Here is a 15,164-nt window from a genome sequence, read left to right as displayed (position 1 = left end):
AGTACGTGCTTCATAGAAAATATTCAAAAAAGAACAACAAAAAAAGAGAGAGAGATATTTTGACCGAAGTTATGACTCAGTTTACTAGATAATGCTAGAACGGTACTTGATAGTCGATTTATATCGAAATTGTCTATTATAGTAGTAATTTCTGTATTTCGCTCAGTCTTCCGCGTACTGAAATATATCTAGCTAAAAAGAATCCCCCCAAGTAGTAAAGTTGATAGGGACAGTTTTATTCAGAACAGCTGCATTGGATGTAAATATATTTGGTTGTGATTCAGAAATTATAACTTTCTCTTCCCTGCTCTTAGCATCAAAACTTCAGTATAAACTCTAATCCTTGTCCAGTATCTGTTGGTGTAGGGGATATTTAAATATAGATAGGAGAAACCGTTTACTCTAGTCGATATATTTACCCTATTCGGCGCTCATAGTACAGAGAATATCACATCCAGATTTAATTCTCTTCATTATAATCTCGGGATGAGGTAACAGCTTTGTAGAGTGGCATAGTTAATCTAACTAGCCACAACCTGGCCTCACCGGGCCTCGGTTAGATTATAAACAGATTTGCCACAGAGCCGTCTAGATATCACGATTTAAAAATATGCTATTTTGTATGGAATACACAGATGGGCGGCTGGCTTACCGGCTATGTTGTTTGGTTAACTACGCTGTAAACTAAAAGTCCTCCGCGTATGGACTCGTCTTCTGTGTTCTATCCATTGTATGCAGCTGCAGTATGTATGGGAGTCATGACTTATGTCTGCCTCTCGCCGGGCAAAGTTGCCGTTCTCTAGTAATAATTCTAATGGACCGATTCCAGAACAGCCGGGGCACTGACTCCGTCGTAACCCCAGCGACAAACATGATCATACATTCCACCAGGCCCCAAGCTCATCGTCATATTATTAAACCCAATCCGAGCCAAAGTCCTCCTCATCTCGGTATACTGCGGCCAAAATGCCGCCAGCCCCCGCCGTGGGTCTTTCGCAAAACTCGACCAAACTTCACGCAGGTAATCACCGACAGCGACCTCTGCCGCGGTGCTCTCCAGCAACGTCTGGTTCACTGTGTCAAACAGTGGGCCGAGCTCAACGCCATGGTAGGCACCGCTCGGCGGGGTCGTTGTAAGAACCAAGTTAGGGAAATCGCCAAAATATCGGTACCTCCAGGTTGGATTGCCGTCCGCGACGGACTGCTCAATTCGGACCCTGTCAGCACAGGTATATAGGCGATCGTTGAAGTCGTTCCAGTACGCCTCCGTTTGGGGAGGCTGCAAGAGCTTGAATAGACCGGCCTCGTTATGCGTGTTACCGATCAGATACCCCCCGTTGGCCGCGCGACGGTCGAGGTAGCTTGAGAAGACCACATCGTGGTCGACGACGGGTCCATACGGAGACGGGTTGAGGGGAACCGTAGCCGGGTCGTATCCTGCCAGGATTTCGTCCACGGTCCGGTTGAGCATACAGGTGCTGACAGCTTCTGGGTCGGAGGTCGTGTCTCCGCAACCGACTAAGCGGGTGACATGGAACCACCGGTCGTTGGATTCCTTCGCTGTCAGCGCCGGGAATCCATATAGAGTCGCACTCATCTCGACAAAAGCCGGACGCGATGGGATCGTCGGCGTACGCGAAGGAGTAGAAATCCACCATGCCCGCGCCAGCAGATTGTCCGAATATGGTGATGCGCGCGGGATCACCGCCGAACTGTGCAATATTGTCCCGGATCCATTCCAAGGCCAGGCGAACGTCCCTGAGCCCGAGATTGGCGGGGCTGGCTGGGTCACCCGGGAAGCCGAAAATGTTCACCCGGTAGCTGCTCCACAGTCAGTACAATGTGGGCCGGTGTTTCGGTGTCAACTCTGGGTGGAATCTTACTTCATCGAGACCACGATAACGTCGGTCTGATCCGCGATGAATTGCCCTCGGTAGCCGGGTTGGCTAGAGCTGCCTGATGACAGTACACATTAGCAGAATAGCATAGATTTTGCCTCTTTGGCTGCCCAACAATACCTACCAGACACATATGCCCCTCCATAGATCCAGACCAACACAGCTTTCTTCTTCTCTCCGGCCTGCGGCTTCGTCCAGACGTTCAATGTCAAACAATCCTCGCTCTCCGCGTGTTCGTCACTCGTGAAAGCTGCAGGAGATGTAGGCGGAATACCAAGATCCCGAGGTGGCGCACTGGTGGAGTTGTTGCTTGGTGCGGATGGAGGCTGGATACAGCTCGGGCCCTGTGACATTATGGGCGTTAACAGCGGGAACCATGTCAGGGTATAGTACTATTACACGCAGGGGTTGAACTGACAAAGGTGGTTGCGTTGATATTCCCGTCCCCGTGATATGCCACGGGAGGTTGAAAACGGAGGTTTCCTAGTGGTGGTTGGGCATATGGAATCCCGACATACTCGGAGACCTCAGATGCGTCGGCCGCTGCGTGGCCTATGACAAGGCCACTGGTCGTTGGCACGGGCTGACCGACAATCCATCCAGCATTGGAAGTACCGAGTAGCCACCAGGCAGTCGCGAAGAAAGAGAGAACAATTTTCATGGTGGTGGATCGAGACTATGTGGAATGGGGGAAGGACGTCAAGAGCATGTGGACGAGAAGTGTAGGCTTTATGTAGATCAAGTGCCATCCCCATGAGTAGCAGCTTCAGCTTTCAAATGGTAGGGGTGACGCGTATTACTGGATACTACTTGGTGAGTTGCCTAGATGGTGCTGTGACTACATGGTCTAGAGTGGAAGATCATCTACGGTGATACTGGTGCCCAGTATAGTAGATAGTGGATGATCCTTATTCCCCACTCCGTGCAGACCCACCTTTAGAGTGTCATCATGGCGGGGTTCGGATTACGGCCAAGATTGAATACTCTCGGTGTATGTTTTCAATTCCTGCGCGCCATCTTCCAAAACTAGCTATTTCCAAATGCCTATAGCTCTCTGCCAGTTCATTATGTAATTCGCTTCTGATTGAAGTTCTATAATCAGCAATGTTTCAAAGTAAAGGAAGAATTCCATTTTAAATAGATTACACATAGTTTAAAAGATTGATTAAATAGATATATATACAGTATTTTTAATATATGGTTTATATACCTAAGGTATTGACTTTCCGTTATAATATAGACTTTAATATAAAGACGATACGAAAAAGGTTAGTTGGGTTATGCGCATTTCAAAATAGCTAGTTTTTGACGATCGCGCGCAAGAATTGAAAAATGCGCTGAAAAGACCATGTCTATGCTATTCCGTGGGGACTATCTGACAGCCCAAGATGTCCCCATAAAGGCTCATAGAACTACTGAGAAGAACAAGGGAACAGAACCCTGCTCTTTTGATTCTTCTGCGGAAGATATCGATATGAAAAGTTGCAAAATTGTTTCCAACCGAGAGTATGCATGATCACCCAGCCCACCACCAACCAATACGCCATGTCCAGTAGCAGGCAACTGTGATCCACAAATAGCACGATGCTCAGCCCCAGCCACATACCCCTGATGACCAATAACCCCGATAATACCGCAAGAGCCTGGTGAAATGTATCAGTATTTATATGGATGTAGGGCCAACGTTCGAGCGTGGACTGCGTTGTGGGGCAAGACAGATACCATGAGATTCCTGACTTTTTCTATATGGTTTCACGCCGCTGCCTTCGCGTTCTCCGGCATACACCATCTCATCCATGAGATCCAAACCCGCCAATCGACCTCGGAGACAGGTCAATTGATTGGAGACCTCATCGACGGGGCCACCAGCTCCGTTGGCAGACGGGTACGTGATTGTATCACAGGAGAGGCATCGTGTGAACTTCAGGCCAGGAAGGTTAGTCCGCTGGGAAGGTGATTCCCACAATGACTGATATGAAATAGGATTACAAACGTCCTGGCAGCCTAGACAGTGCCATGTGTCGAGAAGATACATGCTGCGTATGGGACTTTGTTCAAGAAGAGCTGACAAGCCAATTTCGCCACGGCAATGGAACGTGTACCAGCCTGGCTCGAGCGGCGGTACGATTGGGCTTCCACGATGCAGGATCCTGGTCAACCACAAGCGGCACAGGTGGCGCCGATGGCAGCTTATTGCTCAGCTCGGAGGAGATCGAACGCCCCGAGAATAACGGCCTTCAGGAAATCCGATCGAAAGCGCTAACAATCCTCCACCGTTATTCCGGAAGCGGTATCTCCGCGGCAGACTTGGTACAATTCATGCACAATGTCGCCACGGTGACCTGCCCGTTGGGTCCCCGGATGCTGACCTTAGTGGGACGGAAGGATAGCCAGGAATCAAACCCCGGGGATCTCATTCCGTCGAACAATGCGACGGATGCCCGCTATCTGATTGAACTATTTCAGAACAAGACAATCTCGCCGCGAGATTTGGCGGCACTCTTGGGGGCGCATACCGTTGCCCGGCAATTTTACGTGGATTCCACAATGGCCGGCCAGGGACTCGATTCCACGCCAGGGGTGTGGGATATGAACTTCTATCGGGAGATGGCGCTTCCGAGCCCACCTCCGTAAGACTCGCGCCTCGGGTTTGACTCCAACTTATGATAGTACACAAAAGCTGACCGGGAACATGGATAATTAGGGGCGTATTTCGACTACCCAGTGATGCAGCCCTGTCCGTAGCGGACGGTACTGCGCGACGGTTCGAAGCATTCACGGTACGTATTCCGTCATGCCCCATGCTTGGCAGGCGAGCACTGATTCAGAAGCATACGGCATCAGGATGTGACCTTCGGTCAAACCGTCTGGAATGCGCAGTATGCCTCCGCCTATGTGCGCCTCAGTCTCCTTGGAGTCGACAACATCAACCAGCTCACCGATTGCAGTCATGTTCTGCCAGATGCAGTGACTGCGTTTGCAGCGCCATCTCCAACGTCAACATCAGCGTCTGCCGGAGCGCGACTGTTACCGGCGACGATTAGGGGCATCATTCACGGACTGCTTGCGGTATCGCTATCTATCCTGTTAGTTTAGAACATTTGTCCGAATATACCCCGGTAGACGGCAGACTGAGCTTTTGAAACTGCCGTATGATCCTCAGAGATTAATGGATCGGTCAATCAAATGATCGAAGCTCAAGTCACCACCGCTGGAGCCATTCCTGAAAACGTATCGGAAGTTATTAATAATGCGGAGCGAGTTAGTGAGCTAGTTAACTAGTTAGTGATTGGACGCTGTGACTGCAGGCCCACCCTTAGCGCGTCATCAACTGCGGGTCCTTGTATCTCTGGCCAGTTACTAGTAGTACTGATAGACCAACTCCTGTGGTTGGAAACTATATTGAGATCGCCATTCGATCCTGAACGAGGAGGTTCTACATAGTTGGGGTGCAGGTACCATCCAACCAAGAAGCGCACGACACTGATGGTCATATCCCGGCGCGATCGACGGACGGCTGTCACTAGCACGTATGATCTCTACCTGATTCTTCTATGACGACCAACCTGGGAGCTGGAACCTTAACGGTTCTCCGGTGGAGCCCGCCAAGCCTAGGCAATCATGGCGACAAAACCGTGTCATTTTGCGAAACCCCGGCAAGATGTTTCCAAATCCTCCCTAACCCTGACCATGCGACGCCACACCACAGGAGCCTCTGATGAGAGCTCTCTCGAGCCCATGGCGAGACATGCCCAGAATGCTGATGAACTGGACAAGGGGGAGAAGCGCCGCCGGCAAAATCGAGTCAACCAACAGGCCTTCCGTGAATCCATATTCAACCATCCCAGAGTGGCAGTGGGGACCCTGCTAACCCATTAGCGCAGGGCAACGACAGCGGTTGAAAAAAGCAGCAAACCTGCTGGCGGAATCGTACCTCCAGCTGCGCGAAGCCCAGGACAGCCTGCCCTCGCCCTGGCTCCCGGTATCCGGACTCGACCTGAGTTCCATGATTGTATGGATCCAGGAACATAATCCGCTCATCAAGGCGGGCTCCCCGTGCCGAATCTCGGACCCGGAGGTATACGAGCTTCTGTCCTTGCTCGAATCAGCGGCGTATCAGAGTTACCTCCGAAACCCCAGCAGCGATCACCGGTTAACTCTCGTCAAGCTCAATGTCTTTCGCGCGTTCGAGCGCAACATCACAGCTCTGGGATACACTCGGTCGAAGCTGACAGATGACGCGATCTCGCGATTCAGTGTGGATGGGCCGCGGAAGGCGGACGATCTATCTGAGTCCCTCCTGCCGGCGGGGCTGCAGCCCACCACGCTGCAGAAGCGTCAGCCCCATCATCCGTGGCTGGACTTCTTCCCGTTCGCTCATTTGCGCGATGCGCTCATTCGTCACGAGGATACTCTGGATGACTCCCAGTTGTGTCGGGATCTGATGGGCTTCTGGACCATGCCGACGGTGAGTGACAACTGTATGCTGGTCTGGGGCGATCCGTGGGAGCCGATGAACTGGGAAGTAACGGAGGCTTTTCTGGGGAAATGGGGGTTTCTGGTCAGGAGCTGTCCGGAGATTATCTGGTCGTCGAATCATTGGCGCCAGGAGAGGGGGGAGCGGCGGTTAAAATGGAAGGTTTCCTTTGGATCCTGAAGTTCCGGTTCCGTGGGATAGACTGGCCACCATGTGTATGTAGGTTTGTATCGTGTGGACAGATACCAAGTTTTGTGGGAAATAGGCGGACATGACAGAGCTCTATGTATATGCGACAGAGTCAGGCGAGCGGAAGGCTCCCACTCATAGGGCCTTTGATGCCAGAATCACGCGAAACGCCATGCTATATGGAGTAGCCAGGCCGACTCCTTGGGGAACAGGGAACGGTCTACTCAATGACCAACCATCGACTGCAAGACGGCAAAGTATCTCTTGCCCCGCCGGCTTCGCAATTTCCACGATTATTCGGATGTTCTGCAGCTCCTCGTCCGTCGATTAGACGTCCCGAGATGTCTAGTTGTTCTCCACACGTGAAGGTTTCGTCGTCCCAGGAATCGGAATCCGACCTTGCACCGCTACCCAGGAGAGAGCGATCTGCGAGAAGGAACACCCTTTGCGGATGGCCAGCTTTTTTATCTCATCCACAATGGCCTTGTTTTTGTAGAAGTGGTCGCCCTGGGATTTAGGGACTGCGGTTGGGCGTGCACCAGCCAGTCAGCCACAGTCCCACATCAAGTAGCTTTTTTATAGTCAAGATAGATGAGAAACCTACCCGTGCGTCGACAGTTATCCGGGGCGAATGCATCTGGCGAGTTGAACGGGAAATCATGCACCAGCCAACCATGTCCCAGCCGACTGAATGCCACAAAGGCCACTCCTCAACTCTGTTGCCGTCTCGATCAGACCACTGGTCTCGCGCACGGTCTCAAATGCAGTGCATTCGGCTTGACTGGCATCAATCTTGGCAACTGTGATGGGTTAGCGTGTTGCTGGGCCCATTGCACTACACGGAAAGACGCACTTGCATGTGCCCTGCGCGAGGTTGCAGTAGGGCATTCGGATAAGCCAATGTACTCTGTCTTGCCGGTGCGGCGAAGCTCATCCAGAGCGCCGATGGATTCCTCAAGAGGAGTCTCTGTAGATATTAAGTGAGGATTTCGATGTGAACCCCTTGGCTAAACGGCCGGGGCTTGAAAAGTACTGGCATCTATTCGGTGAACATAATAGAGATCAGGCGTGAAGCCCAGCCAGGCAATCGCTCCCTCGATGTATTGTTTGATATGTGCAGGTGAGTTCGTGGCTTTGCGCTATGCGCCAAAGACATCAAACCCACACTTGGAGGCCACTACATGGTACGAGTCCAGGTAAGCCAGAGAAGTCAATGAGTGAAACGGGGCAGGTAAGCTCACCGAAAGTCTGTCGCGGATGTTATCCTTTTGGATAAACTCTCACAGCAGCTTCTCGTTTTCGCCCTGCGCATAGGTAACCTGTGTGTGTCACAAATGGTAATTCTGTATATATGGAGCGCTGCGGGCGTGTACATAGCTACTTGGGGGCGAAGAAGAAGGTACAGCAGTGTCCCAGAACGTGCAGCCGAGGATAGCCGCTTTCAGTAGAACGGGCTCAGATCGTTCGAAGTCGAAGGTAGTTCCCATGCCATAGTTGAGCCCCGTGGTGCCGAAGCCGGTGGCTGGGGCCTGCTGCTCGCCAAATGGGAGGGTCTTGATTATCTTGACGACTTTTGGAACGGGGGAAGATGGGGACATATGTGGTGTGTCGTCTGGGTGTGAGACTTCGGATGGTTGGTATGAATCTTGTGTGGCTGCTGCGAGCGGCAAGGTGAGAGGGAGGAGGAGGCAGGATCCGGCTATTTGTCTTTCTGAGCATTGGTACCAAAAAGAAACAGATATCCCTCATCAAGTCTACCGACCTTTCCTGTCGTCGAAAAGGCCAAGATCGTCTCACACCAGTAAGTAAGTAGATAGGTGGGTCGATATCAGACCCACCTCTAGCGCGTAAGCTGCACATCCCCATCCACAGAAAGCTTTCTGCCGCTAGAACTACTATCAGCGGGCAAGAAGACCGGATCTTCTTCCGGGTGACTCAATTACGTGGTGACAAGGCATGCTTTATCTCCATCCCCATCCTGCTGTAGACAGTGCGTCGAGTGATACTTTCCACGGTAAATGGTCCAACAAGTTGCCTACACGGTCGATTAACAGGCTTCACAGCCGACTTGCTCCTACCACACCCATTCGGTGAATCAAAGGCCGCTTATACAGTATCATAATGATATAACCATTAGTTCCATAGGCGGTTTCATAGGTAAATATACCTAATGAGGAAGAGTGGGTGTAGCTATAACATGTCCCGTTCGAAATAACCATTTGTATTTCCAATCCACAATATCCAAGATCCCATGTCTACCTAAGCGAAGTACAAAAGGACTACCTGCTTTATGATTCCATCTCGAATTTGGGCTCCAGGCAGCAATCCCACCCCTCTATAACATCGATCGCCGGAGCATGCCTGTGCAGTGTCCACAAGAATCCATTACAAATTCGCCGTGAAAAACTCCACCAGCTTGGGGGTACTCTCACTGGTATGGTCATACAGGTCGATGTGCGTCATCCCCGGGATAACATACATCTCCTTCGGTTCTTGTGCTCGATCTATGGCAGCCTGGGTAAAATACAGCGTGTCAGCCTCGGACCCGGCAATCATCAATAGCGGCCGCGGCGAGATCAAGTCCATGAAGGCGTAGGACCGATACGTCGCAATCAAATCAATGCTGCGCCAGAGATGCCAGTTCGGCGCTGTTTCCACATGGCCCCGCGGGGTCTGGTAGTAGTCGTACGACTGCTGGTAGAACACCGGCAGATCGGAGGTCACATCGGCGGCAGTTTGTGGGAAGATACGCGTGAGGTTGGGCGGCGCGCCTTCGGCTTCGCGGATCCGCTGTCGTCCGGCTTCAAGGAGCTCGTCGCGGAGTCCGGGTTGCACCGATCCGCCGTAGTTGCCGAATCCTTCGGAGTAGAGGGTGCCCAGGTCGATGCCGCTGACGGTGGCGACCGCGCGGATGCGCTCGTCTGTCTGCGCGGCGAAGGGCACATATCCGCCCGAGGCACACACACCCAGTGCGCCGATGCGGGTCGCGTTGACCACGTCTAGGGTAGCCAAGTAGGTGACCGCGTTCCGAACATCGTTGGCACGTTGATACGGGTCTTCGAGGTATCGTGGCAGGCCGCCACTCTCGCCTTGATAGGCGGCGTCGAACGCAAGAGTCACGAACCCGGTGCGTTCGGCGATCTGACGAGCATAGAGGCCAGAGCTCTGCTCTTTCACACTGCCGTGGGGATGGCCGACCACAATTGCTGGTCGCGAGGTGTTCCAGGTAGAGTTGCTCGGCGGAATGTAGAGGTGAGCTGCAATCGAAATGCCATCACTGTCAAAATGGACCCATTGAGGGCGCAGTTGCGCAGTGACCAGCGAGCAGAGCAAGGGGAGATATCGGAAGGTGTACATGGCTTCTTGGGCTATAATAGATTGTGGTGATACGGGGACAAGTGACCCAGGACGATCGTGGACGCTACTAGTTCTGGACGACAAGCTGCTTTATAGCTCATCCCCAGCAGGACGCTGACATAAAGGGGCTGGGTTGGTCGCCAGGCTTCAGCATTCTCTCCATATCTATTCACGCAGCAGGCAGGGGTGCGATTTTCCACAGAACGAGCCTTGAAGCCTAGAACTGGTTGGTCCTTGGCGGAAAGACAGCTCCCTGCCGGTTATCTACGTGAGCGAGCGTCATCAACTGCGGGTCTAGCAACATAATATACCGCTAGTGTTTGATATCCATGTTTACCCGATCCGTCTCCAGTTATCTCCTCAGTAAGCACCCCTACCCGCTTTTAGAAGACGGCCAAGAGGAAAATCCCGCCTTTTTAACTTTTAACCATGGCTCCAAGTCGGATGACGGTTCGAGGGTGGGTCCATTGAACTGCCACTTATTGCAAGGTAAGCGCAGGAGAGCGCAGGAGAGCGCGAACTCAGAGACGCCACCCTAGGAGTATTCCAGTTTGGCCTGCTAACAATATAAATACGGATCCACCGGAAGTCAGCAGAATGTACTTGGTTGTGGATAGACGGGGTTTACTCCCTTATATCTCCGTCGATGACGCCGATAGTTCTGGTAAAGCTACTTCCATCTTTCCGATGTGGCACTATATAAAGTAGCGAGTTCGCGAGTGGTCGTCTGTTTGCTCGATTCATATTCTTCAGAATACCATGGCACGTCAAACTTGGCTCATCACCGGGGCATCCTCTGGGTTTGGGGCACTTTTGGCGGAAAGCGCCCTCGAAGCCGGCCATTCTGTCATTGCTACAGCACGCAACCCGACCAAAGCTGCTAGTGATCACCCACAAATCGCCTCGTTGGGGGGAACATGGCTCCAGTTGGACGTGACGAGCAAGCAGACAAAGGAAAAAGTCGAAGAAGTGATCCAAGCCCACGGAGGTCGGGTTGATGTCGTTATCAACAATGCGGGGTACGGTCTCCTTGGTGGCATTGAAGATATTAGGTGTGTGTGGCCATGAACTCCGCGTGTGCTCGAGAAAGACAGCCGAGATACTAAGTACGTGAAATAGCGAGGACGAACTCGATACCCAGTTTCAAACCAACGTCTACGGTCCGGTGAGAGTGATCAAGGCTGTGCTCCCGTTTATGCGAGCCAGACGCAGTGGTACCATCGTCAATATCAGTAGCATTGCCGGGTTCAGAGCAGGCCCGTCTTCTGCGGCATATTCCATGTCCAAGTTTGCTGTTGAGGGTATGTGGGGCATCCTTCTCCTTGCAAGTTACCGTGCTAACCATGGCATCTAGCGCTTTCAGAATCTCTCTTCGTTGAGCTTGGTGCATTCAACATTCGTGTTTTGTTAGTTGAGCCAGGAGCCTTCCGGACTAACTTCATTGGCGGGCATCAGATACCCGCGGCCGGGATGAACAGGGACTATGGGGGCACGCCGTTGGCAGCGGCGATGGGAATGTGGGATACCCTTCGAGGAAAGCAACCTGGGGATCCTATGAAGGCAGTCCAGCAAATTCTTGATGTGGTACAGTTGCAGGGGATGGGAAAAGAAAAGAGCCACCTTCTTCGCCTGCCACTGGGCACTGACTGCTTCCCGCGCATGTTAGAGAAGCTCGATTGGGTGAAGCAGAACCTGGATGAAATGAGAGAGATTGCGCTCAGTACTGCTGTCGACTCAAAGTGATAATAGAACACCCTAGTGCGCGCTATATCGAGCCCTTGTTACACCCCCGTATCCACTGATTTATTAATTTTTTTGGTTCTATGTCTGTAAGATATAGAGCCAGGATACCCTATTCCACACGGCCAAAAGGTTATATAATTCGGGATCAATAATCCCGAATGCTCTGGGGGCATCTATATAGTATACCGCCGTTACAAATAGCTAAAGATATCTATATTATATAATAAAATATAAAGAAACTATTGTAATAGAATTTTTCATAAATGAAAATATTAATCAAATTAAGTAATAGTATAAAATAGAGAAATAAAAATAATATATATATAGATTAGACTGGTGTTTGGCCAGATTAGATTAGATTAATAGAATCAGTTATATCTAACTGCTAGATTATAGCTAGATTATATATATATAGTATACTATCTATAGTTAATCAGTAGTTACTCTAGTTCTGTTCAAGATAATTAAATCTATTTAGATAAGTAATAGACTATCTTTTTAAATATATTTTATTTAATATTTAATAATCTTATTAAATATTATGGGGAGGGTGGAATAGCTAGAGAAATGGCGGACTGCTGGATCTCATTCGTTAATGGGAAGGACCCGTGGGAAAAGTTCGGTTGTCATAATCGATGGATGGTTTTTGGTGACAATACCACGCAACTCAAAATCAGAGTCTGAAGAAGGCCAGGTCAGGCACTACGAGCGTTTTAGGCGTCTAGTTAGTTTAGACTACTAGCCTGGTATTGGGAAGGCCGTCGACGAAACTGGGTTGAAGAGGTCCTTGATGGGAAGTAACTAGGTGCTGTGCAAGCAGAGATACAGTTGAACGTCGGATTTTTCAGGTCGAATGCTAACTGGTCAACCGGAAGACAAGCTTTGTCTGCTACTGCCAAAATCAATAGTATAGTTTGACCATACAATCCGTCGGCAGATTTAGTGATGTTTTTGTTCCAATGGACCTGAGATATTTGTCCATTTGCTGAAGCTATGTGTAAGGTGCATTAGCTTGTTTGCTGTGGTCATAACCTAGATTTCAGACATATTTTCCACTACAAAAATTGAGCCTTCGCAAATGATCTCATATTATACCTATGAGTTGAGTTTCAAGCATCGTGGTACGTAGCATGACACTGATAAATATCTGGATCTGGATGATGCCTTGCGCAATAAGCAAGATCTCCTTCATCAGGTATTGGACCCTGAAAATTTAGACTTCGTAAATAGAGACTGGCGGCAAGCCTGTTCTTCGAAAGCCTACCTGTTTATCACATCTAGATTCATCAACAAGTATGAGCTGGTATAATCGAAATTCCGAGATATTATGGAAATACCGGTCACGCGGATCTGCGTTTTGCTCTTTTGCTTTTATATTTCGGAAAATCGGCGCCGGTGGTCCAAGGTCGGGGAGGGGGGCGGCAGTGAGCTGACCTGTAGTCACGCACGCCTTCGTAGTGGGTCTTTCTCAACTAGCCTCGTACAGCCATTGCCAATTCCGAGTCAAACTCTGTTACAGCTGAAGGCAGCTGTCGGAAAATTCTGTTTAAAAAAATACATAGAATCAAGGAGATTTTGTCATATCGAAACATCCGGCATATCCATTGATCATTATAATCATCTATATAACATGGAACAAACAGCGTCACTGTTCAAGAACGCAAAGTTTATTTGCATTTTCGGTCTGCACAAACCATCATTATGAATGACCACCACTAACAAAATCATCCAGGGGGCTCTGGCGCAGGCAAAGGAACAATATGCACCAGACTCGCGACGGAATTTAACGTAGCCCATCTCTCCATCGGAGATCTTCTCCGCGATCAAAAGGCCAACCCTGCACGGTGGTCGTTGATCCAGAGCATGGTTGAGGGTGGCACATGTGTACCCATTGAGATTATTATGGATATTATGATCCCCGAAATCAACCGGCAGATACACAACGGGCGAACTGTATTTATAATTGACAATTTTCCGCGGAACAACGAGCAAGTAGCCGCGTTTGAGGAGCAGGTAGATAAACACACCATCCACCCAATAGAGAGAAGAATCTGACGAGATAGATTGGTACTCCTCATGCAGCGTTCTACTTTCAATGCCCAGATGAGACGATGCTACGGCGGGTTCTCAATCGACAGAAAACATCTGGGAGAGTTGATGATAACGAGGTCACGTTTCGGAAGAGATTACAGACTTTCTATGAGGAGACGATGCCGATCATCAATGAACTGAGATATAAAGGCAGCATAATAGAGGTATGTGGAATATCTGAGTGATTGCTTTAATTGACATGTGTAGATTGATTCCGGCGTGGACTTCGAGGGATGTTATGACTCGGTCAAGAACCAATTCAGGCAGGTTATAGCTCGCTAATTATATAGAGAGAATCTATGGTATATTTCTACTATAATATAATATCTATACTATATATATTTTTATATATTATATAGAGATTTGATACTAGCCTTCTCTTGGCAAGGTCCTTAAGCACTTTGATAGCATATTTGACGGCAGTAACATATCATCGCATTGATATATACCTTGGTTTGTTTATTGTTCCAGACAGGGACTGTGGGGCCATTATATCCGTCAGCGCACGCCATCATTTGTAGCGCTTTACATTCCTGGCTGGCTGTATCCACGTGCGCCAGGTATCTTTGGGCTTGTAGTTCAATGGCGAGCTCGTAGTCGTCGTAGTTCTCCTGATAGAGATAGTCAAGTATCCTTTTGATGACTACGGATGATCGATAATCGTGACCTTTTTGATCTATTCTTCGTAGCATTTTCGAAGAAGTCAGACTGTGGACAGACAATACAACAATGTATATTAAACGTTGACGATTCACATTTAGTTTTAAGGTCGGAAAATGCGCCATTATCTCGGATACTTTATTATGTTAGATATAATTCTGTGATTAAAGATTAGACTAGGCTTACTTTGATAGCAACAAAAGGAGAAAGGTAGAACCCGTGGCTATATTTTGGATATAGAAGTTTCTCTCCGATTGAGAAGGGAACAGGGCTGGCCTCGGACTTTCTGGTTTTGGCTCAAGCTCTGGTTGGGCGGAATTTTCAGATTGAGGCTTGAGCTCTTCAGCGGCAGGCTCAGGGACAGATTCCGGTTCTGGTACGGTTTCCACAACAGGTTCTGGCTCCGGCTCCGGCTCCTCTATTATAGGCTCTGGTGCTGGAGAAGGCTATGTCAAATCCTTCCCAGGAATAGGTAACCCTTTTTTACCAGCGATTTCTCTCGTTTCTTTCTGTATTTAGGACTTAGATTGTTCCAGTTATTATAGGGTGGATCATTAGGCAGTCCATGTTCGAATACAGGCTCCAGTTCTGGTTGAGGGTCAGGTTCTTGGTCCTGTACGGGCTCCTGTTCTGCCACGGCTAGTATATGTTATGTCCAGAAAGATCCCCTATTATCTTTCTTTAGCTCCGTGCCAAAGTCGCTGCTACTAGAAGCCAGAGGATCTCTGAAACCGGGTTCAAACCGGGGT

General features: G+C 49.6%; 7 protein-coding genes across 7 annotated transcripts; 4 read left to right on the top strand and 3 right to left on the bottom strand.

Annotated features, from left to right (window-relative positions):
- Positions 1-811: 811 nt before the first annotated feature.
- Positions 812-2,559, bottom strand: ABOM_007988 (uncharacterized protein; the record flags this gene model as incomplete). Its single annotated transcript, XM_022535117.1, has 5 exons — positions 812-1,555; positions 1,656-1,821; positions 1,884-1,956; positions 2,023-2,242; positions 2,317-2,559. The coding sequence occupies 5 exons, from the start codon at positions 2,557-2,559 to the stop codon at positions 812-814; spliced, it is 1,446 nt and encodes a 481-aa protein (XP_022387689.1).
- Positions 2,560-3,621: 1,062 nt separating this feature from the next.
- Positions 3,622-4,994, top strand: ABOM_007987 (uncharacterized protein; the record flags this gene model as incomplete). The annotated part of the gene is made up of 4 exons (XM_022535116.1): positions 3,622-3,834; positions 3,882-4,528; positions 4,603-4,678; positions 4,743-4,994. 4 exons carry the CDS (start codon positions 3,622-3,624, stop codon positions 4,992-4,994), a joined length of 1,188 nt encoding a protein of 395 aa, XP_022387694.1.
- A 525-nt stretch (positions 4,995-5,519) lies between these two features.
- On the top strand, positions 5,520-6,555 carry ABOM_007986 (bZIP transcription factor; the record flags this gene model as incomplete). The annotated part of the gene is made up of 2 exons (XM_022535115.1): positions 5,520-5,721; positions 5,783-6,555. The coding sequence occupies 2 exons, from the start codon at positions 5,520-5,522 to the stop codon at positions 6,553-6,555; spliced, it is 975 nt and encodes a 324-aa protein (XP_022387695.1).
- A 666-nt stretch (positions 6,556-7,221) lies between these two features.
- On the bottom strand, positions 7,222-8,162 carry ABOM_007985 (uncharacterized protein; the record flags this gene model as incomplete). The annotated part of the gene is made up of 3 exons (XM_022535114.1): positions 7,222-7,364; positions 7,418-7,531; positions 7,946-8,162. The coding sequence occupies 3 exons, from the start codon at positions 8,160-8,162 to the stop codon at positions 7,222-7,224; spliced, it is 474 nt and encodes a 157-aa protein (XP_022387696.1).
- Positions 8,163-8,949: 787 nt separating this feature from the next.
- On the bottom strand, positions 8,950-9,921 carry ABOM_007984 (alpha/beta hydrolase; the record flags this gene model as incomplete). The annotated part of the gene is made up of 1 exon (XM_022535113.1): positions 8,950-9,921. The coding sequence occupies one exon, from the start codon at positions 9,919-9,921 to the stop codon at positions 8,950-8,952; it is 972 nt and encodes a 323-aa protein (XP_022387697.1).
- A 759-nt stretch (positions 9,922-10,680) lies between these two features.
- Positions 10,681-11,664, top strand: ABOM_007983 (putative short chain oxidoreductase/dehydrogenase; the record flags this gene model as incomplete). The annotated part of the gene is made up of 3 exons (XM_022535112.1): positions 10,681-10,973; positions 11,041-11,222; positions 11,276-11,664. The coding sequence occupies 3 exons, from the start codon at positions 10,681-10,683 to the stop codon at positions 11,662-11,664; spliced, it is 864 nt and encodes a 287-aa protein (XP_022387690.1).
- Positions 11,665-13,294: 1,630 nt separating this feature from the next.
- On the top strand, positions 13,295-14,037 carry ABOM_007982 (uncharacterized protein; the record flags this gene model as incomplete). The annotated part of the gene is made up of 4 exons (XM_022535111.1): positions 13,295-13,346; positions 13,397-13,677; positions 13,728-13,919; positions 13,963-14,037. 4 exons carry the CDS (start codon positions 13,295-13,297, stop codon positions 14,035-14,037), a joined length of 600 nt encoding a protein of 199 aa, XP_022387691.1.
- Between the last annotated feature and the right edge of the window lie 1,127 nt (positions 14,038-15,164).

This window comes from Aspergillus bombycis (assembly GCF_001792695.1).
Source record: "Aspergillus bombycis strain NRRL26010 chromosome Unknown contig00062, whole genome shotgun sequence".
Classification (NCBI taxonomy): Eukaryota; Fungi; Ascomycota; class Eurotiomycetes; order Eurotiales; family Aspergillaceae; genus Aspergillus; species Aspergillus bombycis.
This window is presented reverse-complemented; position numbering and strand designations above follow the sequence as displayed.